We start from the raw sequence: 23,884 nt of genomic DNA, 5'->3' as shown, positions 1-23,884 counted from the left end.
ACCAGGTGGACATCGCCTGCCCGAGAGACTGCGCCGTGACCTTCGTCGCCCAGAAAGCGAGGTCGGTTGCCGAGCGCAGTTCCTGCATCAATCCCGGGTCAGAACTACCATAGTGCAGCTCTTTTAGCGCCTTGGCTTGGTGTTCCTGTAGGAGAGCCATGGCATGCAGGGCGGAGGCGGCTTGTCCAGCGGCACCGTAGGCCTTAGCTGTCAGAGATGACGTAAACCTACAGGCGCTGGACGGGAGCTTCGGTCGTCCGCGCCTTATCCACCTGGGGGATCACCGAATACCCCTTGGCCGCCCCACCATCGAGGGTAGTGAGAGCGGGGGAGCTGAAAGATCAGGACTGGGTAGTAAAAGGTGCACCCCATGATTCTGTCAGGTCCTCATGCACTTCCGGGAAGAAAGGAACCGGGGCGGGGCATGACCGTGAGCGGTGCTCTGGGCCCAGGAACCAATCATCGAGCCGCGAGGGTTCAAGGGAGAGTGGAGGGTTCCACTCAAGCCCGACGCTCGTGGCTGCCCGGGAAAGCATGTCCGTCATCTCCGTGTCGGCCTGAGACTGGCCGAAGCCTCCGCATCAGAGTGGAGGAGCCGGCTCTCCGATGCTGCGCTCGATAGCTCATTGTCTTCCCGGGCCCCGAATAAGAGGTTGAACTCACTCTGAGACGAGCCGGCGGTCTCATCCGAGAGCCCGACTGGGGCAAGCGAGCGTGCTGAGGAATGTGAGGTCCGTGGGGGGTTACCCGGTGGAGGTGGTCCCATTGGAGTCCCCAAAACGCCCCCAGTGTTAACCGACGCGGCCTCATACACATAGGTAGAAGGACCAAGGTGGGGAGCCGCTGGGGTGGCTTGCTTTCTTACGAAGGCAAGCCGCAACTGCAACACTGCCATGGTCATGTTCTCGCAATGAGAACAAGACCCATCCACGAACGAAGTCTCCGTGTGGGCAGTGCCCAGACATGTAAGACCACGATCGTGGCCATCAGAATTGGAGAGATAATGACCACAACCAGGAATAACAAACAAGCGGAAAGGCATCTTTAAAAAGACGTTCCGTGTGTGCCGTTCTTTTAGAATTGAAAATATACTCTTTTTTAGAATATACTCTTTTGTTGTTCTGCCGAAGCGCCCAGGGGCATTCTCTGCACTCCACGGGTGCAGAGGGGGAGAAGCCGCTGAAATGCGCTGTAAATCCAGCAGATGAGGTGAATGAACTCGGCGGATGAATTCAGCTCATTGAATAGAACTGCTTGGTTCCGAAGAGAAAATCTGAATGAGTGGTTGCATACCAGCTCCTTTTATACCCGTATGTCCGGGGAAGTGGCATGCAAATTCCACTTGCCAATTTCCATTGGCCTTTTTTCAAAAAGCAGAGGTGATTGGGGCTCCCAAGGGTGACATTTAGTGTCACTACATCGACACAACTTCGAGTGAGTGACAGATAGGGAACTGAAATTACTATTGTATCATAAAAGCAATCGGTAATATATGACATAAGTGTTGCTGAAATAAGAAAATAATCAATTCTGGAATAAGACTGGTGTGTTCTAGAAAAGCAAGAGTACTGAATATCCTTAGGATGTAATTGTCTCCATATTTCCAATAGGTTTAAGTCCTTTATAAAATAACTAAGTGTCTTTCTGGTCTGTCTATATGACTGATCAAGGCCAGAAGAACGATCTCTAATAGGGTCCAGTGTACAATTGAAATCCCAACCAATTACATAAAACCCAGAAAGGCTGGATAAAGTCAGAAAGAGGTTACTATAGAATTTTGGGATGTCCTCATTAGGGCCATAAATATTGACAAGAATCAGTGATTTAGACAGTAAAGTCCCTAGAACAATTAAATGTCTACCTGATGGATCCTGTATTGTCTTAGCTATTTGAAATGGAATGTATTTATGGATCATTGTACTAACGCCTCTTGCCTGAGAACTAAATGAAGCTGAAAACACTTGACCAGGCCATCTATTACGTATTCTACAGATATCTTTAGACATTAAATGTGTTTCCTGGAGAAAAACAATTTTTGATTGTAGCTGTTTTATCCTAGTCATCACTTGTTTGATTTTAGTAAGAGTATGCAGCCCCCTACAGTTCCAAGAAATAAACTTAACCACAATAATCTCTGCCATATCTTATAGTATGAGATAATCCAATACTCTTCCTAGTTTTGAAACAGAAAATCACCTGTACCTTGTGACAAAAAAAGTAAAACTAAAAAACAACACAATTAGAAACATCAACCAATAGAAACATTTTAACATCACAACTGTGAATTGCCGAGAACCACCAGCAAATCCACACACTTCTTTATTTCTAACTTCCCCCATCTAAATGGTACGTTGAATCACATCCCTGAGCTCCGCTGAATTTACCTTGTCCCCTTATAAGGAATACATCCTATTGATAATCGTCTGCTATTCACATATTCCTGAGTGTGAACAAATCATTGAAATAATGTCACCAGATTACATATTCATTAGAAAGTCGTCAACTTCGGATGGAGTTTGAAAGACATGAGATTGGCCATTAACAATAACCCGAAGGTGCGCTGGAAAGATGAATCCATACAGTAGGCCCTTAGCTCGAAGCTTCTTCTTGACTTCATCGAATTGTCTCCGTTGCTTGTTTACTTCAGCAGAAAGGTCTGGGAAAAACATGACTCGATGATTTTGGCACAGCATATCTTTCTTCACTCTGGCCACATGCATTACATGCTCCTTGTCTCTGTAATCCAAGAACTTCACGATCATCACTTGGAGTTGAATTCATGTCCGTATCAGACCTTCACATACTGCTAATCCTGTGTGCCCTCTCTATGTCCAGGGGCTTTCGCAGTGGCTCCATGTCCAGCGCCTCAGGTAACCAGCTTTCTAGGAATGCACATGCATCACTGCCCTCAGATTTTTCTGGTAAACCTAAGAGTCTCAGGTTGGATTATCGACTGCAATTCTCAAGGTCATCTATTTTCCAGGTAAGTGCAGCAACTTTCTTTTCGAGAGAGCTGGTTGTCGATTGAAGTGTAGTAATCTAATCTTCGGTCTGTGAAATGTGTTCCTCCGTCTGCGTCAATCTTCCGAAACACTCTGCAACTTGATTTTTATCATCTTGTACATCTGAAAGGATGGTTTCAAATTGAGAAGCCATGTCGACTCTCACTGTATGTATTGCTTGGAGGATATCACTTGTGTCAGTGTGGAAGCTGCTAGCTTGATCTCCATAACTCGGTGACGAGTTCCCTTCGCCATACTCAACACGCGACAGTTCTTCCAGGCCCTCAGAGTCCGACGCAATATCTGTTACTTTTTTCGGCTTCTGCTTTGTTGGTTTAGGCGACATTTCAGACAACATTCACTTAGGAAACAAACTGTGGTCGAAGTTTGAATGAAACAGGGATAAAATTTAAGAAATCTCTATACAAATTACAGCGGAGCCAACTCGTGCATCTCGTCAACACGTCGCCATAACCGGAAGTCCCAGCTTTTATTGACAGTAAGTATTTACAAAGGTACGCTTTTCTGATGACCCAGAATTTTTAAACTTTACATCTATATCAGTTGAGTGACACATTCAAAGTCATAGTGTGAATATATAACCTAATATTTCTAAAAAGCAGGATAAAAAAAAAAAAAAGCAGGATATGTCATAATTATACAACCCCTATTGCATGTAGCTTTTTCTTAAATATGTAAGGCTACACAAGTAATTGTTTTAAAACAAAATTAAGTCATCAATCTGCAATGGCACTTATTTAAGTTTTAAAATTTAAGTTTAGCATTGTAAGCAAAAATGTATTTCTATGCAAAAATGCAATTAAAAATAAGCTGTCTCAAAAGCTAATAGAGGAGATTATTTCATTACACAAGAAAGGTCATGGCTAAAAGTACATTTCTAAGGAACTTCAATTTCCAATAGACAAAGTTGGCAGCACCATTCATACATTTTTTTTAAATATGGTACAACAGCAATCTTGGAAGAAAGCAAAACTTCACCAAGGGAAATGTTGACTCCAGTTGACTGAATATTCAAGAAGTAATTAGGAAAGACCTGTGGAGTCCTGGAAGAAGGTTTTATAGACATATGACACTAAACTGAAAATGAGTTTTAGACCCATGGGTCAGCAGTACATCTGGAGTAAGATGACAAGGTGATGACAAGAATGACACCATCCCTACAGTCAAGCATGGAGGTGGGTCAGTCCTGTTATGGGGGTGTTTTGCGGCTGCAGGAAATGGCTATCCTGACTATGTGACTGACACCATGGATTCTTTCAGGTATCATGCCATTTTGGCATGAAAATGTGATGCCTTCAGTGTGTAAATTGAAGCTCGGTGATCACTGGACTTTCCAGCAAGACAATAACACCAAGGATACATCCAAGTTGTCCAAAATCTGGTTCAGGGATAGGTCATGGAATGTCCTTAAATGGCCCTTACAGTCCATTATTAAAATCCCATTGCAAACCTTTGTTGGGATTTCAAGGAAGCAGTGGCAGCACGGAAACCAGAGAATGTCAGTGAGCTGGAAGCTTTTGCTCATGAGAAATGTGTAAAAATTCGAATAGAGAGGTGTCCGAAGCCTGAGAACACTTACCTGAAACATTTATTTGCTGTTATTAAGGATAAAGGATGCTCCACAAATGATTGACTTTGGGGGTTGAATATTTTTGACATGACATTTGTGGAGAGAATTAGTTATTTTTTTATTTTAAAATTTGGGTAAACTGAACTCTTTGTTCTCAAAATCACTCAAATGTGTATTAAAAACTTACTTTGACTGTTTACTGAGGTTTTAGTTGATGTGTTTTAATTCACATAACCAGAATGTATTGCTGGTCAGGGGGGTTGAATAATTTTGATTGCAACTGTAAAATATATATATATATATATATATATATATATATATATATATATATATATATATATATATACATACATGTATATGTGGCGATCACCGGACTTAAGCAGTCTGGTAAAAATAGTGATAAGGAAAGTCTCACAGGCATGCATGGACTGTCAGATTTCCAAGTGATGGACACCAGTTGGGACTGTTATGCATGAGGTTGAATCACATTTTTTCTGTTCTGTGGGTTATTAAGGATGTTATGGTGACATCAATGTTGGATAGTGGTCTATATAATTTAGCCTTGGGTACACAATTTATCTTTACATGTCAATATGTCACACTTTAATATAGGTAAAATGTTTCTCTCCATGTGGAATGTTAATGGGCTGGGGCACCCTATAAAAGAAGGAAGGTTGGATCTTTCTTAAGCATAAAACATTTGATATAGTGTTCCTTCAAGAAACAAACCTTTCTTCACAGGAAGCTGACAAACTTGGTAGGGCATGGGGTTGGGCATGTGTTTTTTAGTGCTGGTTCGAATAAGAGCAGGGGAGCCATCACGTTGATAGTAATCATTTACTATTTAAACTTCTCAAACAGATTAAAGATAATTTAGGAATAATCATTATTGTTTTGGCTGAAATACAGGGGCAACATCTGATTTTAGCTAATATTTATGCACCCAATACTGATGATCAGAACTTTTTTATAGATCTTTAGGGTAAACTACAAGCTGCTGGCATCCTTCATGGTATGGTTTTGGGTGGAGACTTCAATTTTTAATGGATCCAGTCCTTGATCATAGTGATGCAAAGGTGTGTAGACCCTTCAGAGCAATGTTGACACTACAGAGGATGTGTAAAAATTGGGAACATTGTAGTTTCAGATCATTCTTTGTTGTGTTTAGAGATGTTGCCACATGTAGAGAAAAGGAAAACATATAGATGGCGCTTTAATACATCCCTCCTACAGGACCCAGCATTTCAACAAATGTTAAAGATAGAAGTTAATGCTTATGTAGAAACCAATTTGTCCTCAGTGTCCTTTGTGTGGGTGTGGCATGGGAGGTGCTTAAGGCAGTTCTTAGGGGAGGGATCATACAATATGCCTCATTCATTAAAAAGATCTATGCACATGAATTCATAGAATTTGTAAAGAGTATTAAAAGTGCTGAAACAGAGCTGAAGCGCTGAATATTATCCATTGGTCTTAGAGAGTTGACTCAGCTAAAATATAGGTACAATACTATTTTGTCACAGAAGGTAGAGTTTTGGTTATTCAGGGCAAGAGTTGGGGGACAAGGCAGGAAGACTTCTTGCCAGATACATAAAACAGAGACAGTTTGTTTTCCACCATTCCTTCAGTGAAGTCTTCTGGAGGCAATATATTTACTTCTTCCACAGATATTAATAAAGCCTTTAAAGAATTATATTTCAATCTTTAAAGTTCCACGTCTACATCTTCCGACAACGATATTAGAAACTTCGTAGAGCCATTAGAACTTCCTAAATTGACGAATTATCTAAAAGACTTTCTTGACTCAAATCTTTCTTTGGAGGAGCTTGTTGAGGTAATTAAAGCCTTTTAATTTAAGCAGGTAAGGCACTGCAGTCAGATGATTTTGCTGCATAATTTTTTAGATCTTAGAACTGGCTCCACTTATGTTAGAAGTTTACAATTAAAAGTAATTAAAGAAAGGTGAACTACCGCCAAGCATGGCACAATCCCTGATCAGTCTCATTCTTAAAAAGATAAAGACCGAAATGAATGTAAAAGTTATCATCCAATTTCTCTGATCCAGTTAGATGTAAAAGTATTGTCTAAAATTCTGGCTAATCGATTAAGCAGAGTAATTACACCGATTATACATATAGATCAAGTAGGGTTTATAGTTGTAGTTCTTCTGATAATATTATATGTTTTATATGTATTATGTGGTCAGAGAGCTTTAGTTAGAGTTAATTTTGACCCATTAATGAAAAAGTTATCATGTGATGTGGTTAGGTGGGCTTCACTACATCTGTCTATGGCAGGGAAGGTCAATCTTATAAAAATGAATTGTATCCCCAAATTCAATAATCTACTGCAGTCTCTCCCTCTAGAAGTTCCCCTTTCTTATTTGAAATAATTTGTTAGAATATATGTCTCTTTTTTTATTTTATTTTTTTTATTTTTTTTGAATGGTAAACGACATTGGTTGTATTTCAAGAAGTTACATAGACCAATTGACAAAGGAGGCTTAGGCCTCCCCAAAATGTAGTTTTATTACTATGCTTTTAATCTGAGACAATTGGCCCATTGGTCTCTTCCACCTGTGAGAGCCCCTCCCTGGTACAACATTGAACAAGGTGTCCTTGCCCCAATCTCAGCATTGCGAAATTTTTCTATTAAATTTCCTCCTATTATTTCACATTTATATCAGTATGGACAAAGGTTTCTCACATGTTCAGTTCTTATACTTACCTAAATGTTTCCTCAAGTATATGGCTGAACCCCATATTATGTATTATTTAAAGTCCCCCTTTTGCTGGAAAGAATGGATTATGAGGGGTGTTGCTATACTTGGTGACCTTTATGAAAATGGAGCTTTGAGATCATTTGAAAATATAACACAGCAATTTGGGATTTCTAGGTCTCAATTTTTCAGGTATTTACAGTTGTGCCATCTAATTTGTAAAATTTTTGGTGGTAGTACACAGCCCCCAAAGCTGCAGACACCCTCTGTATGGTGCTCACAGCATTTGGAAAGGGTCATGAAGCGTCAGTGTATTATTCCTTGTTGATTCAGAGTCTTGGTGACGGGGTCTTAACTGCCCTTGACCAGTTAGGTTATGGGAAAGAGATTTGAACTTGGTATTGGAGGATGGGGAGTGGAAAAGATTTTTTTTTAAATATTAAAACTATGTCTAGGGATACAAGTGCACGCCTTATTCAGTTTAAGATTTTGCATTGTTTCTACTGGACTCCCGCAAGATTGTTTATTCTTGGTTTAAAAGACACACCTACCTGCTGGCAATGTCAGTTGGAGGATGGATACATGGCCCATGCTCTGTGGTTCTGCACTAAGTTTCAAGAATTATGGGTAAGAATCCAGAATTTTATCCGTGAGGTTTTAGATACTCAAATTTCATTCTGCCCCAGACTATGTGTACTGGTTAACAGGGCGGTGGCAAATATACAAAAAGCTGGGTCCAAACTAGTTTAATGATTGGCAGACAGTTAATTCTCAGAGGATGGAAGTCAGTTGGCGCTCCCTCAAATGGGACAGGTATTTGGCCTTTCTGGAGGGCTCTTAGTGAGGACCATGTGGACAGAAACAGAATTGTGGAGGTAATTGTAAATTATATGGAATTGTGCAATTCCTTCTTTTCTCTTTGTTTGTTGATTTTTATATTTTTTATGCTCTCAAATTTTTTCTTTTGTTTGTTTGCATATATTTGTGCATGGTGTAATTTAGGCTTTGACCACAGGGATATTTGTTGAGGAAAAGGGTAGGATGTGGGAGGGGGATATAACGGGAGTTAAGTTGATTCTGTGCGTATATGTTCTGTTTATTCCATATTTCACATAAGAATCAATAAAAATGTTAATAGCAAAAATAATGGGGGGGTGTTGCAAGTCACTCAATCTCCAATGGTGTAAACCATTTATTCTACAGTATTGGAGCCATAAACATTAAAAAACCAACATGTACGCCTATCGGTAGACCAGCTGCCTTTGTCATGGCATACAATAAATTGCAATTGATGCTGGAAAGATAAAAAAAATGAAAGTACATTTGATTGAATTTATATTCTGAAATGCCACTTGAATCAGTCATGGAAGTGAACAAGTTGCATTTAGATGAATGCTGTTCCTGACTCCCAAATACACTTTACGGTTTAATTTGGATTGACGATTGTTATAGATTTCTATAACAATGTTTTATACTCAGTGCTGTTTAACTAATATTTGGATACATATGGAAATGTCATTAACATAGCGCTGCAAAGACATCTGCATTTACAAAGATAGGCAGAAATCTTTAATTTTAACCTTAATGAGACCCCTATATTGATTTTCTGAATGTCACTCCACCGCTTATAATAGTACGTTGTCTGTTACTCTTATCATTTAATTGTGTGCTCATTACTGACAATAGGGAAAGCAATTTTAGTTCACACAAGAATGATTGGCTCTTTAAATTGTAACTTGAATGGTCACTTCATTTCCTTGTCTTTCCATTGCCTTTGTTTCCAAAGTGTATGTTCGAAGTGAGATCTGACATCCCTTTAAGAACTGTACAGTTTATAAAAGCGTGCATGAGAGAGCAAAGAGCAAAGGTTCTTTTGTTGCATTAGGAAAAGGGCTGAATGTTTTTTCTATTCTCAAGAGGAGGTGCTTTCCTCCAAAACCCTTAATGGTGTGATATAAGAAAGTAGGTGCAACACTTGCCTGAGGAACTATATGAATTATTAATAGATTAATGATTTAAACAAGTAAATAATTCATACTCCTCTTTAACGGCAGCATTTGGCATAAGTATTAGAAATTTCATTATTGTCCAGAGAAGATGGTCCTCTTTGTTCTTGTGTGAAAATAGCAATGTCTGAAATAGGCGTCAAACTCATTTTAGGTCGAGGGCCAGATTGGACAGAACATCACCATATGTACTGTTAGGCACAATTATTATTATTATTATTATTATTTATAAACCTGGTGTAGCCTTCTCATGCAGAGCACATGCTCAACACATGCTGTTCTGATGCTAATAAAGTCCAGAATCAACTTTATTTTGCTTTAATAACATAATAATATACTCATTATTGGGGTAAAACAAAAGCACAATTTATTAATTTTATTTACTAGAGGTCTTCAGATTACAAACACTTATGAAACTGGTAATTTGGAAAAATATTAATCAAACGACACAACTGACAAAAAAAGAGAGAAGCACTCACTGTTCTTAGCTGGATAATTTTAGATTTAATAAGCCATTTAAAACCACTAAAACATCTGAAACTTTAATTTTACACATAACTCATTTTCATTACAGACCTGCATGTCAAAGTCTGACAGTATTGAACAGGTTTAACCAGTCCTGCTCAACCTGCTCTGAGCGGGATTCAAACCGGCGTCATTCAGCATGGGAGACAGGTGCACTACAGAAGAGGAGGCTAAAGGCTACAGCCTCTAGCGTCAGTAGCTAGTGCGCCTCTTGAGGCCAGGGGAGAGGTTTACACATACCGCACAGCTATCATGTACCAGTTGAAGACACAACTGAAGACAATTGTAAAATTCACATTTTACCCCTACATCTTGTCCTTGTACCTGTCCATGTTGCCATTGAGAAAGTGACACACTCAAAGTTCAAAGTAGGAAAATAAACTGGGTCACTCTGGGACAGTTGTGTCAATCACTGCTCCAGCTTTACCAAAAACCCCCCCCCCCCCAAAAAAAGTGAATTAAGTGCATATCCACAACTGACAGCATGCTATGCATAGTTTAAGGGTGTTAGTATACCACTCCGAGTGGTTGTGGCATGAGAAACAATGGCAATGTTCTGACTTTTATGACATCTGCTCACTGAAAAGAAGACAACCTTGACACCTTCTTGCATAAATATGTAATGTCACAGGGATTAATCAAAATTCCCACCTCCAGCTCTCTGCTCTGCTCTCATTTTCTGGTTTGGAATGTCATGAATACAAATGGAGGTATACAAACAGTAAAGTGTCCCAGTGCTGTTGTACTGTACATTAGCACCCTTGGAATGCCTCTTGTCCAATCTCAATCGGATTTAGGACCAGAACTAACTGTATATAGCAGCTCTGATATTTATACCGCACCTTCATCTGATTTCCTTACTTTCTGTGCTTCTGCAGGGTAAGGAGCAGTTACTGACCATATTACACCGTTACATGGACATTCATGGTACAGTCTACTATGAGGCGCAGCGCCCCCCAGAGGTGCCTGCATTCGTCAGGAACCACGGCCTGCTGCCCCAGCACGAGTTACAGCAGCTTCTGAGAAAGGCAAAGGTACTGTTGCCATAATGGGCTTTCAGAACATTGGCAGTGAAGTATTTAGAACCTTACATTTCAGATGTGGTACCTAATTTTTCCTCACCCTTACATTATCTCACAGCTCTTCATGGGATTCGGCTTTCCCTATGAAGGCCCAGCCCCTTTAGAGGCCATAGCCAATGGCTGCATATTCCTGCAGCCAAAGTTCCATTCTCCTCGCAGCTCCCTCAACCATGAGTTCTTCAGAGGGAAGCCCACTTCCAGAGAAGTAAGTGCAGTCTGCTCAGTATATAAGGCAGCAACTTACAAGACAGGCACTTTCTATAGAGCTTTTCCCATTCAGGTTCTCTGTTTAGAATATTCTAAAGAATTTGTGTAGTGCTCTGTCTTTGTCATGATTAGCCTTAGGCCAGGAACATACTTTTCACATGTACGCAAATACAGACATGAGTCAATGGCCAATGCATTTCAGGTGAACAGTCCCACTGGAAATACTTCTTGTGCACTCTTGCATTGCTCTAGTGGTATCATTCCTCAGTACTCAAGAGGGCCATTGAGTTACCCTCAAATGCCAGTGCCATTAAACCGTATGTGGTATTATTCAGTTAGCTAGCTATAAAATGTTGACTTTAACTAACTTGCTAATAGAGTTGCTAATAGAGTAATAGTGCAGTCTGCTATAGAGCCCGTTGCAGCAACACGCACTTGCATTGCATTAGTAATAGTAATCTGATGCATTTCAGAATGCAACAACAAACGAAACTGAGTTTGCGTAACTATGTATTTGCATTCACATACTTAATATAGAGTATGCTCCAGAGCCTAAGACCTATAAAATAGTGGGGTTGATAATGAGATAACACTCTCATCTGCCCATTAGGTGTCATCTCAGCATCCTTATGCTGAGCAGTACATCAGCAAACCTCATGTCATAACAGTTGACTTCAACAACTCTCAAGAGTTTGAGGCTGCCATTCGAGATATCCTCAAAGCCAAGGTAAATGCTTTCGTTCTTCTGTGTTAACTTGATTTTCACCCATCTTAGCCAGTGAAGCTGATTAACTAGTTGGTTTTAGGATGTCTTGCTAAGAAGCTTGGTTGGAACACCAACATATCCAGAACACAACATGTGCTGGTGACAACCTATGCTGGTCATTTCAATAGGTTTGCCAGATTTGAGCACACAACCTCTTGGGCGCCACACTGTAAAACTGAACATCTTAATAACATGGATTTAGTTGATCCCACTAAACGGCCAAATAAAGTCATAATCACTCAATCTAATGAAATTGAGCAAACTCAAAAATGTATTTTCTTAACAATAATTTCGTTTATGATTTGTGTATTGTGCTCTTTTGAGTAACATTAACTTTTATTTGTACATATACTATACATTTTGCAATAACTTCACTGCGTTAAACCGTGAGTGTTGGCTGATTCCAAACTGGTTAAACATATACAGTATAAATAATAAGAGACTTATTTGGAACCTTGTTGGTCGATTTAAAGGGTGATTTTTTTTTTTTAATTTTTTTTTTTTTTTTTTTACTTTAGTTAATTTCATGACCCAGAGGTTGATTTTATTACTAACAAATTTCAACTTTTTTAATTTGTTGTATGAAGGTTACATCAAAACTTTTTACCAAGCCTTCATCATTTATTTTTGGTAGTTTTCAAATACCTTTTCAAATGGTAATCTCCTGTGAGTAGAGTATTTTTATTGGGTGCAATTTCCAATCATGCTGTAATTTTTTATAAAAAAAAAATGTGTGAAAATAACATTAAATTGTGTTATCTAAAAGTTAGCCATGAGATTTGCCTTAGCAAGGCAAAGTAGTCAGCCATTTTATTTCAAACACTTTAATAATGTCATTTCCATCAGCGTTATTTCCAGCACATAATTCTATTAGATTTAATACAGAATTTGAGATGTGCTTACTGTAAAAAAAAATAATAGTTGAGCAAACTTAAAAATTCAATGCAACATGATGCAGTAAGATTTTTGAGTTCTCTCATCGACTGTCTTAATAATTGTACTTAGTAGCATTGCTTTAAGTCAATGTGAATTTGTTTGTTCACTAAATGCAAAAATCCTTGTTGAGAGAATTAATGATTTCTTGTTCAGCCAACTATCAATTCACAATATGAAATTTTTGATTACTTTTAACATGAAGTTAACTGCAATCTTTACATCTGTAGAGAGAGCTATGTCTTGCAAGTCAAGGCAGCATGTACAGTTTTTTGCTTTAGACATGCTATAGACCACAGTCATTAACACACAAACGTCAATAACGGTGACAGTCAACAAACCTCATGAAGTTAAAAGATGAGCTCCTAACATCACCACACAACAATTGACTAACAATGGCAACAAAAAACAACAAAAACAGCATAAAGTCAAAAAATTAGTATATAACACTAACCACATAATTTGTTCATGTTGCAATTGCAATTGCCCTGTAAGCTGGATAAAATTCAGTTTCATTTTTCACAGTGCTGAAAATTACACTGTGGTTGGAATTTTCATGACTTTCATGATGTTGAAGAAACACCTTAAGAAAAATTGCTCAGGAAATCTTGTGCCTTCCAGTATAAATTAGCCACGCAGGTCAACTGTGAGCATGTATGAGTTAACATGACTTTCCCTAATCAGTAGGCTCTATGCCAATTTGTGACATACTTTTTTTGCAGCAGTTTGCGGTAATACTAATCAACCCAGTGTACTCAGCTGTTTCCAGCAGACATAAGCAATCAAAATCAGACTGTGATTGCTGTGGTATCAGTCACGATTGATGTGATAAAATGTTTGCTTCCATGATGAAGTAGCAGGAGAGGGAAATATTAGAGCAATGCAGCTATCTGACCCTAAGTCTGTGGATGGATGTGTGCACAGGGTACAATGTTTAAGAGGAAGGTTTCAATTGCAACTCCAGTGTAGTGGAATTATTACAGAGCTTGCAAGGTAGCACTGGATTGATTTTCCTCAAACATTCTTTTTTCTTTTCTTTTTTTCTTTTTGTAAACTTTGTTTTTCAAGAACTATTGACTTAAATTGATAGGTCAATGGATGTAGAAAGGAAGTCCTGCCTTACAGGTAAAAGAGCCAATAACCTATTAGATACAGACATCACCTGTCAATCAACTTGCTAATGTGCCTGCGCATTAGATATACAAGCCAGGAAAATTGCATGTTTTAGCGTAATATGAGGTAAAGAAGCACAATTTATGATTCCAATATTATAAAATTGTATTGCTGATTTGAAATATGTTCTTTGATCGTAATCTTGACCAACCATTTTTGAGAATTTGGTGACCACCGTTCAAGTAGAAAGACATGGACATAGTCTCCCGGGAGCATTCTAAAGATGGCCGACAGTGGACTAACTTGTTAGAAAGACTTTGTCAGCATTCAAAATGTAACTGACAATGATGATGTCATCGTAATATTTGCATACTGATGTGTGGCTTTCTTTCTATAAATTCAACCATTTATACCTGCCTTAACACTATACAGTCTTTATGCAGCCAACAGAAAACAAGCATCTCTGATTCGATATTTCATTTACACAGAACCAATGCCAAAACTTAAATTTACCTAAAACTTTAACATTGTTCTTTTACTGCCTTCTTTTACTGAACTTTATTTGGAAGATCAGGTTTAAAGTGTCTGTTTAAGAAACTGCAAAATACCAAAGGTGCCGAAATTCTTTGTCTTTGTCACTGTGGCTTTGGGGATCTGCCTGTTTGTACAGGTGGAGCCCTTCATACCCTATGAGTACACTTGTGAAGGCATGCTGGAGAGAGTGAATGCTTACATTCAACATCAGGTAAGTTTCCAACACACATTACACAATATTACCTCAAAAAGCATGCATGGATGCACACTTTGAAAATCCACCAGGAAGAGTATATCATTTGGTCGACCATTGTTGTGGGGGGCGCTAATGATTGGATCATTGACAAGTAAGGTTGTCTGAGGTGTTTAAAATAAGACATTTTAAAAAATCTATCTAAAAACATGTCAATATCTTTGAAATGTAATCTTTGTGCCCAATTTGGTTTCATACATTTTTGAAAAACCTTTATAGCATTTTCTACAAAAATGTGGTGTAACCATAAAGTAAAAAGTGTTATAATACTTTCTTTGCACCTTGAAAACATGAGGGTATACAACTTATTAAAAATTGTTTTAATAAATATTATGAATATTTGAGTCAAGAATATCAAGATTTTACACCACATGACCTGAACAAAATGTACCCTTTTCATAAAAAATTCAAAAATAAAATCAGATGTTTTTTGTTTGTTTGTTTGTTTTTTTTTTTTTACTTCAAGCTCAGTCTTGAGAGTCTCAAGGTGTCCTCTCGGTTTTATGTTTTTTTGTGGTCAAGATAAACAACAAAGACATGTTGGTTACCCCACATGACTTTGATTTGGTGGACTACAGTGTTTTAAAAAATGAATAATATTTTAAAATAATTGTGTTACTGCCTATCTGTATGAAATTGCAATAAAAGATTACTTTGCGGTAGTCATGCCAACTTTTTTTTTAAGAATTTCTGCTTTTTATGAGACTCTTTTTTTTTTTTTTTTTTTTTACTGTTTCTGGACACCACATGAAATTGTTTTACTTTAAGCCCCATATCAATATGACTTCAAACTTGAGGTGTATTCAAGTAAATGTTTAGTTTGAATTGCATTTTTATGTATTTTTAATTTAATAGATCTGGACAAAAAAAATGTGTCACATCTTTGACGTTATGAAACAGGTTTGCTCCAGATTGTTCACTCACTGTCACACATTTTTTCTACTCAAATAACCAAACTAGTAACGGAAGTTTGGGCTGTTTATATGAAGGATCCAGTTGTTCAAAAGGTTGTTCTACACACGAAGCGTTTTATGGGCGAAACCCTGAAAATTGTTTGATTTAAAAACATATTGTAGCTAACTGTACACTTGTCATAACAATATCTTAGTTCTCTTCTTTTTAAAGAGAGCCAAAATATTTCCTCTAACTGTTCTATTGGCAATTTTTGAAAGTCCACAAAACTTTTGAAAACTTGCATTCCCTTCAGTGGCGTAAGTTTCATGTGAGCACTAAGAAGGACCAAGGAGGGCAAGTCAATCCATCATCGCTAAACTCAGACATTCTGACATACCTGTTTGCCGGTGTTCTTAGAAAACTGGCGCCTTTTCACAGTGGACAACGGTGTCACATGCTCAAGGTTGCCAGATTGCACAACTAAAGCGTCACACTGGCAGAATATTTCCAAACTGTGCAAGTGCACATATCTGATTGGGCGATTTCCCTTCCTGAAGCCTGGCAACCCCAAATGTGTCTTAAAGTCTGTTATTTACCAAATGTAGAGAATTAAATATTTTACTTGCATGATCAGTTCTAAATAATACATGACACAACTGATCTAAAGGGGATGGTAAGGGGGATGGTGGTTTTACAATGGAGATGGTTTTTGGTATTTCTTGCAACAAGGAGGGTGGTATCCCCTCGCATCCCCCCTCAACTCGAGCCCTGGTTACACTTACACACAGACAAAACCATAAAAGAATACGGGTAAGCATATTTTTGCCTACTGATGTGAACACTGCATATGCTGAGATTGCTTGTTGGTTGCCTTTGGGATTTAATGCAAACACAAGCACTGAAACACACACACACACTCAAACACAGAAATCTGAATCCTTTGTTTAACATCTTCAATACCTCTCTTACATAGATTATTTCCCAAAATTCATCACAAAACACAATCACAGATGGTAAGAGGTGCATGCATGGACGATGAGTATCATTCAGCTTAGCATAAAGACACAGGAAAGCTACATTTACGCATGACAAAATACAGTCTCTACAATGCAACTTCAAAATAGCACAGTGTACTTTAATGTTTTAGTTTTCTTATCTTATGGATATTCTCTTTATAGAATGAAGCACAACCTACAGTATTGGGCAAATCTCACTAAACCTGTCAAGAACATACACTATATGGCCAAAAATATGTGGACACCCCCTCCACATATTTTTGGTTACTCCGTTAATACCAGTGAAGATAAATCATAATTCTACTCCAAACAATGGCATTCTAGGGCATTCGGTGCTTCCAACTTTATGGCAACAGTTTGGGGAAAGCCCTTTTCTGTTCCAGCATGACAATGCCCCTGTGAACAAAGTCAGGTCCATAAAGAACTGGTTTGCTGTGTCTGGCGTGGAAGAAATTGACTGGCCTGCACAAAGCCCAGACCTGAACCTCACTGATCACTTTTGGGGTGAACTGGAACAGCAACTCTAAGTCAGGCCCCATCGACCAACATCAGTTCCTGACGTCACTGATAGCCTTGTGTCTGAATGAGAGCAAATCCCTGCAGCCATGTTATTACATACGGTATAGTGGAAAGCCTTCCCAAAAGAGTGGAAGCTGTTATTACAGCAAAGGGGGAAATGGATGCCTAAGGTTTTGAAATCAAATGTTCATCAAGCACATATGGTGTCCACAAACTTTTGGCCATATAGTGTATCTGGGTCATATCCAGTGTTAGAAAGTCACTCAAAGAAAATTATCCACTACAAATTATGAATTACTTCTCTAAATTGTAATCAGATTACTTATTTGATTACTTTAATGAAAAGTAATCACATTACTAATTACTTTAATATTAAGTTACTTTTCTAAAACACTTTACAGATGTACAAATGAACATATTAATTCACATTTTACATGTATTCTATTGTATTTTGTATTTTACATGTGTTCAACATGTATTCTAATCTGTATTCATAAACAATATTATTTTATGAAATACAGTATGTGTAACCCAAGTAATGTACTTTAAAATAATTAAAATCAAAGTTAGAAACTGTGATCTGAATACAACATTTTAAAATATAATGCATTACACCACTTTTTTACACAATTAGAATGCAGTACCAATTACTTTGTAATCAGATTACACCCAACACTGGTCATACCTAACCACAAAATCATGAATAATGTATTTGGTGCCTTATGAAAATATATAAGCCTGCATATTTTCAGGAATATATTTGTGCTTAACTTTCACACGTGGGTCATAAAAGAATACCATAATGCAAAATATGGCCTTAGAAATAGGGTTAATTTTCTTTATGCAAAATATAATTTCTTTTTCAGGGTATAGTTTTGTGCTCAGTTGTATACTTTTAGAATTATTTTAAAAGTATTTTTATAAAATGGATAATTCAGTTTCTAAAAATTTAAACTAGATTTTAAAATAGTAGATATACACACACCTGTGTCCAAGACTGTAACCACATAATCTCTGTCTGTGACAGAAAATTAATTCAATTATCCTATACTGTGGAAGATATAGCTTATTTTTGTTTTGATAATGCACCTTTAGATTCTTTCATGAAGGTTTGCAGACATCTCAGATTCAACAGCACAACATCATTACTAGTTCTTTTTATTTTTGCAATCATGTGCAGGATTTTTGTCACACCAGAGGTCCATTTCCTGCAGTCAATGAATCCAAATCATGGCCAGGGAATCCACCCAGCCCATTCCTCCAGCTGACTAACTCCACAACTCTGATCTGGGCTCCAAACATCTCTGCTCCGGCCTGCTGGCCTCCTCTCAGCGCCCTGCGGCTCCTGCTGTCTTCAGAGGCTTCGTCCTGTCTGAAAACCTGCCAAGATGCTGGTTTAATCTGTGAACCAGCTTTTTTCCCTTTCATCAACAATATGGAAGCCTTCAATGGGTGAGAGACAGCTTTTCATTTGGATTTTGTGTATGTTTGAACAATTGTATTTGTTCTTTACTTTCATTTTATTTATTTATTTATTTATTATTGCACAGTCATTATTGTAGTTAACATGAAATTATGCTATTCATTTGTTGGGTAAGACTTACATTTTAAAGGTATTCATAATGCCATACATTTCATATTAACACAGCTAGATTAAATTATCAAATCAATATCAATACAAATTAAGCTCAATCGAAAGCATTTGTGGCATAATTTATTTTGACTCGTCCCTCCTTTTATTTAAAAAAATAAAATTGACGTTACAGTGAGGTACTTACAATGGAAGCGAATGTGGCCAATTTTTAGAGGGTTTATAGGCAGAAATTTGAAGCTTAAAATTTTATTAAATCACTTTCATTCTGCTGTTAAAACCCATGTATTATTTGAGCTGTAAAGTTGTTTAAATTGTAATTTTTACAGTTGTTTTAGGGTTTTAAGGTTTGTTGACATTATATCATTGATGATGAAGTTGGCAACAAAGTTTACACAGAAAAGGTTAGTAAGTGATTTTATCACACTAAAATCATGTTTACACACATATTGTTTATGTTTTGTGGCTATACTTTTGAAAAAGTGAGTATTTTTACATTTAAAATTTGGCCACATTCACTTTCATTGTAAGTGCCTCACTGTGACCCAGATTTTTACTTTTTTTAAAGAAAATGAGAGACAAGTCAAAATTAATTTTTTGTGGTAATCAAAATTATGCCACAAATGCTGTCGATTGAGCTTAACTTGTATTGAACCTGGGAATATTCCTTTAATTAAAATGAGCTAATGCAACACAATTATTGAACCTTTTTTTTAAAACTTAATTTCATTGCATTCAATCTACTTTCATTTTTTAAATGGAAGTTTGCTTAATCCATTTGTGTTAGGACAACATGATTGATTTCTATTGATTTCTGATGATTTTTAAGATAACTTAAACTGGGCAAAATTTAGGGGGAAAAAAAACCTGAGGAAAAGAATCATGTTAGGGACACATAAAATCACTTTAAAGCAACTTAATTAGGTCATTTAAAAATAACTTAATTCCATTATGTTGAAATTACTTTATCAAATTATGTTTTCTGACAAAGAATTTAAACCAAGAAGAAAAAATATCTCGATATAACAACTGATTCATGTGGAACCGATGGACATAATTAAACTGTGTAAATTCAAAGCATTTTTTTCAGTCTATGCAGACTTCATAAAAACTCATACCATATATCTCATAATTAGTGTTTTACGTGGCATGTTTTCAGTGAAACACAACAGTTAGTTTGCTTGATACAGATAAAGCATGTTTGTATGTGTCTATTTTAGGCTTAATGCTCACTGTGAGTCTCTGGAATCTGAGAAGAACCACGTGTTTCCAGCCCTTCATGTGGACAGGAGAGAGTGTTTCCTGCAGAAAGAGCCGTTGTTGTTCAGTTGTGCTGGGATCAGTGGCAAACACCAGCGCCTTTGCCCATGCAGAGACTTCCTCCAGGGCCAGGTGGCACTATGCAGGGACTGCCTTTGAGCTCTGACCATAGACCTTTGGAGATGTCTGTGGTAAACTGATGCCAGTTCTGTGCAGTCAAACATGTTGGCATTCCCAGAAGCTGTGGTATCAACAGTTTAATGGGAATTGCTGGACTGGGGTCGTTGGCGTCAAGCATGAAGATTTTTCCAGAGAAGTGTCTTCACTCCTGTTTCCTTTTTGCACTTAGATCCAAAGCAAAACTAAGAGTTCGGATAAACTTTTAAAGATGATAAGAAAACACCCTCATGTTTTGAGATATGCACCATCTTTGGAGTCTATCTGAACAAGCTTGGCTAGTGGTTGCTTCAGGGTTGCACAGAAAGTAGAAAATGAATGCAAATTACAGTTTTGAGTTTGGAATTTCTTTGTGAATAAGGTCAGACTTCAGAAGCTGTAGTTTAAGGAATGCTGAAAGTGTTAGAATTGTACATGATTTTTAAAGTCAACACGAAACTGTATTTTGAACCTATTTTATTCTGTACATTTTTAGAAATAGGTTTTTCAATGAGGAGTGGGACTTTATTTTATTGATCAAGAATCGATTGGATTGTAAAAAGTGGCGTTTCCTATCAGAGTGGACCAGAATGGACCTCATTGGCCATGTTTACATGCAACCAATTAATCTGTTTAGAATCCGACTGATAGCTCAATCAGATTGAAAGCCTTCATGTAAACACAAAAATCAGCCGACTGAGCTGGATCCGAATGAAATTTCCATCTGATTGAAGGGGGTGGTGTAGACCTAAAATAATCTGATTAAAAGAAAAATATTAGCTATGTAAACGTTTGAATCCGACTACTTTCTCAATTGTATTCAAAATACCTTGCACTCACGCACAGAGATATGGTGCGTATGTATGTTTATACATGATACTTTTCGCGGGAACCTACAAAGCAAGGACAAAACGCATTATTAAGGGTAAGCGGCCTCGCACTGAATATTCTGCAGGGCACATATGTTCTTTCATGACATCACATAAAGCAAAAAAGAATGCTGTCATTCTTAATAGGGACTTTAAGCAGCAGGTGCGGTTACGGCGTTCTGTGTTCCACTGCGTGTACGTGACTTCACTTCCTGACATCGAAACCATAATTTCTAAAGCATTTCTTCTTTGCCATAGTGACAGTTGATCGTATGTGACAGATTAGGAAAGTAAATGTTAGAATATATTTACAAGATATGATGCAAAGTGAACACAGTAAATAGCATAAACATCCTCCTCAAATCATGTTAAATTACACACGGTTATTGGCTTTGAATAAAAAACCTCAAAATTATGGTAGACTATTAATAATAATAATATGTAGGTTTTAGACTTAGGCTATTTATATCATACAAGAGTAAAACTCTGCTTCTGACAGTTATTTAACATTGCATGCATCCCTTCTCTTGCTGTTTTAAACAGCCTACCTTTTTTTCTTGAATGATTAAATGCTCTGTTCCATCGTCATTATTGCTTAGTGGTTTTTGTGTAGCATCCCATCCGCAGCTGTTGCTTAAAGTCCCTATTATTTTGTTTCCATTCCACATCTGTAAACTCCTTTAAGGACAGCTCTCACCCACCTGTCTTTATTTTTTACTCGCATCCAGAGATGCCTACGGTTAGATTGAAGGAGGAATGGGCATGAGGCAAATACATGGTTAAGTTAGACAGGGTATTAGATGCTGCTTCTAATTCTTTGTTTGCCAAGTAGAGTGAGTAACATAAGAAGAAAGCTTTTCTGGCACATTTTTTTAGATATCTCAACAAAGCAAAAATGCCAATTACAGACTTTGGTGCCATTCTCACTTTCTCAGCCTTTCTCTGCTTCTTGAGAACATAACGACTGAAGCTCTTCACATGTGTAGAAGTTTGGTTCGGAATGCATGTAATGCACTTGTAAACGAATATTTGTATCGGATTGCAAAATTTAGAGGACATAAACAGTACATTTGGAATCTGTAATTGGATTGAATTTATTCGGATTAACGAAAATGAGTGCATGTAAACAGCCATTGTGAGTTTGTAGTTGATTGTGGTGGATGACACCCTTTTGAATAGGCTTTTTAACTTGTGTTAAATTATTGCATTACATTGCCAGGATTTTAGAATGGCTGCATAACAGTAGCCTATAACAATGCCTAAATAGCTATTTAGCTACTGGTTAACAATAACTAGCCCACACAGTCTAGGTGACATCAGCGGAAAAGGAACGTTGATTCAGTAGTGGAGCAAGTTATTACTTTTTTCATTGGAATAATGTGGACTGATGCATTGTGCACAATAAGACCATAATTGTGTATTAAAAAAGTAAATGAGGTGAATTTTGATTTCCAGTTGACTTTAGATTAGTGTGGAAAAAAAGACCCGATCTCTGCAATGAAAAGAAGAAAAAAAAAAGAACAGTGGAAATAAAACCTGGAGAAAAGACATGAATTATTTACAGATTTTCCCAAAGTCATCATGTAAATATGTGCATTTTACATATTTCATAAGCACTATTGTTTGTACAAAAATAAAATATAATTTTAAAATTGGTGTATTTACATTTGCTGCTCCAGCTGGGATTAAAATGAACATGGGCCATTTCTGAAGTATACAACTTCAGAAAGCATTTTTGACTGTAGCAGTGTGTGTGTGTGTGTGTGTGGGGGGGGGGGGCAGGTTTAAGTGGTTTACGAGGACTTTTTTTAGGTTACAAACTGGTAATTACAAGGGTATTATGCTGTAAATGTGGTTTATGAGGACATTTGTAGTGTCCCCATAATTCAAATCACTTGAAAATGTAAAAATGCAGAAAGTTTTTTGTGAGGGTTAGGTTTAGGGGTAGGGTTAGGGGATAGAATCTATAGTTTGTACAGTATAAAAATCATTATGTTTATGGAGAGTCCTCATAATGATAGCTGCACCACCGTGTGTGTGTGTGTGTGTGTGTGTGTGTGTGTGTGTGTGTGTGTGTGTGTGTGTGTGTCTCGAAGCTGTTTACTCAGATATGTTTGATATGGTTCACTCCTGTATGATGCTGAGCCCAGTCTCAAAGCAAGAGGATTTCTGACAGTGAGGATTCAGCCCAGCATCATCTGAGCATTTGAGGAACCTGCTGAGAATAGAGGTTCATGTAGCTCTAGTGGGAGACACATAGAAGAACTGCTCTTCTCATCACAACTTTCCTTCCTGAAAAACCTTGGCAGTTCAGTACAACCTTGGAGTATATCTCAGCTCCCCTGTCAAGATATTTCTCTTTCGGGATAATGCTGGGGAAGGGGAGTCTAAAATTGTCATGTTCAAAGAATTCAAAAGCACAGCTATTGCAACACTAACTATTGTTTAGGGGTTTTTACTATGTAATGTAGCTAAATAATTTACAGTACTTATACAGTACTATAATCATGGTCTCATTTTACTTAACCCCTTCTTACACTACTGCAATTTTTCACATCCAAATTAAAAGCTCACCTTACACACGTACAGTGATGTGCACCAGCCCATCTGGCACCAACAATCATCCATGTGATTATCTAATCAGCCAATCATGTGTCAGCAGTGCATAAAATCAGGCAGGTAGGGGTCAGGAGCTTCAGTTAATGTTCACATCAACCATCAGAATGGGGAAGAAATGTGATCTCATTGATTTTTAGCGTGGCGTGATTGTTGGTGCCAGATGGGCTGGTTTGAGTATTTCTGTAACTGCTGATCTTCTGGGATTTTCACACACAACAGTCTCTAGAATTTA

General features: G+C 37.6%; 1 protein-coding gene across 1 annotated transcript in view; it reads left to right on the top strand.

Moving 5' to 3' along the window:
* The window catches only part of LOC127450325 (alpha-1,6-mannosylglycoprotein 6-beta-N-acetylglucosaminyltransferase B-like), a 292,577-nt gene extending 269,892 nt beyond the window's left edge, over nucleotides 1-22,685 (top strand). Inside the window, exons 12-17 of the mRNA XM_051714336.1 lie at nucleotides 10,719-10,874; nucleotides 10,981-11,127; nucleotides 11,740-11,856; nucleotides 14,612-14,686; nucleotides 18,338-18,609; nucleotides 19,969-22,685. Of these exons, the coding sequence (XP_051570296.1) occupies nucleotides 10,719-10,874; nucleotides 10,981-11,127; nucleotides 11,740-11,856; nucleotides 14,612-14,686; nucleotides 18,338-18,609; nucleotides 19,969-20,167 (966 nt within the window). The 3' untranslated portion in view covers nucleotides 20,168-22,685. The remainder of the gene's footprint in view (nucleotides 1-10,718; nucleotides 10,875-10,980; nucleotides 11,128-11,739; nucleotides 11,857-14,611; nucleotides 14,687-18,337; nucleotides 18,610-19,968) is intronic.
* The last annotated feature ends 1,199 nt before the right edge of the window (nucleotides 22,686-23,884 follow it).

This window comes from Myxocyprinus asiaticus, chromosome 13 (genome assembly GCF_019703515.2).
Source record: "Myxocyprinus asiaticus isolate MX2 ecotype Aquarium Trade chromosome 13, UBuf_Myxa_2, whole genome shotgun sequence".
Classification (NCBI taxonomy): domain Eukaryota; kingdom Metazoa; phylum Chordata; class Actinopteri; order Cypriniformes; family Catostomidae; genus Myxocyprinus; species Myxocyprinus asiaticus.
The sequence above is the reverse complement of the archived record's forward strand: the minus strand, read 5'-3'. Positions and strand labels throughout refer to the sequence as shown.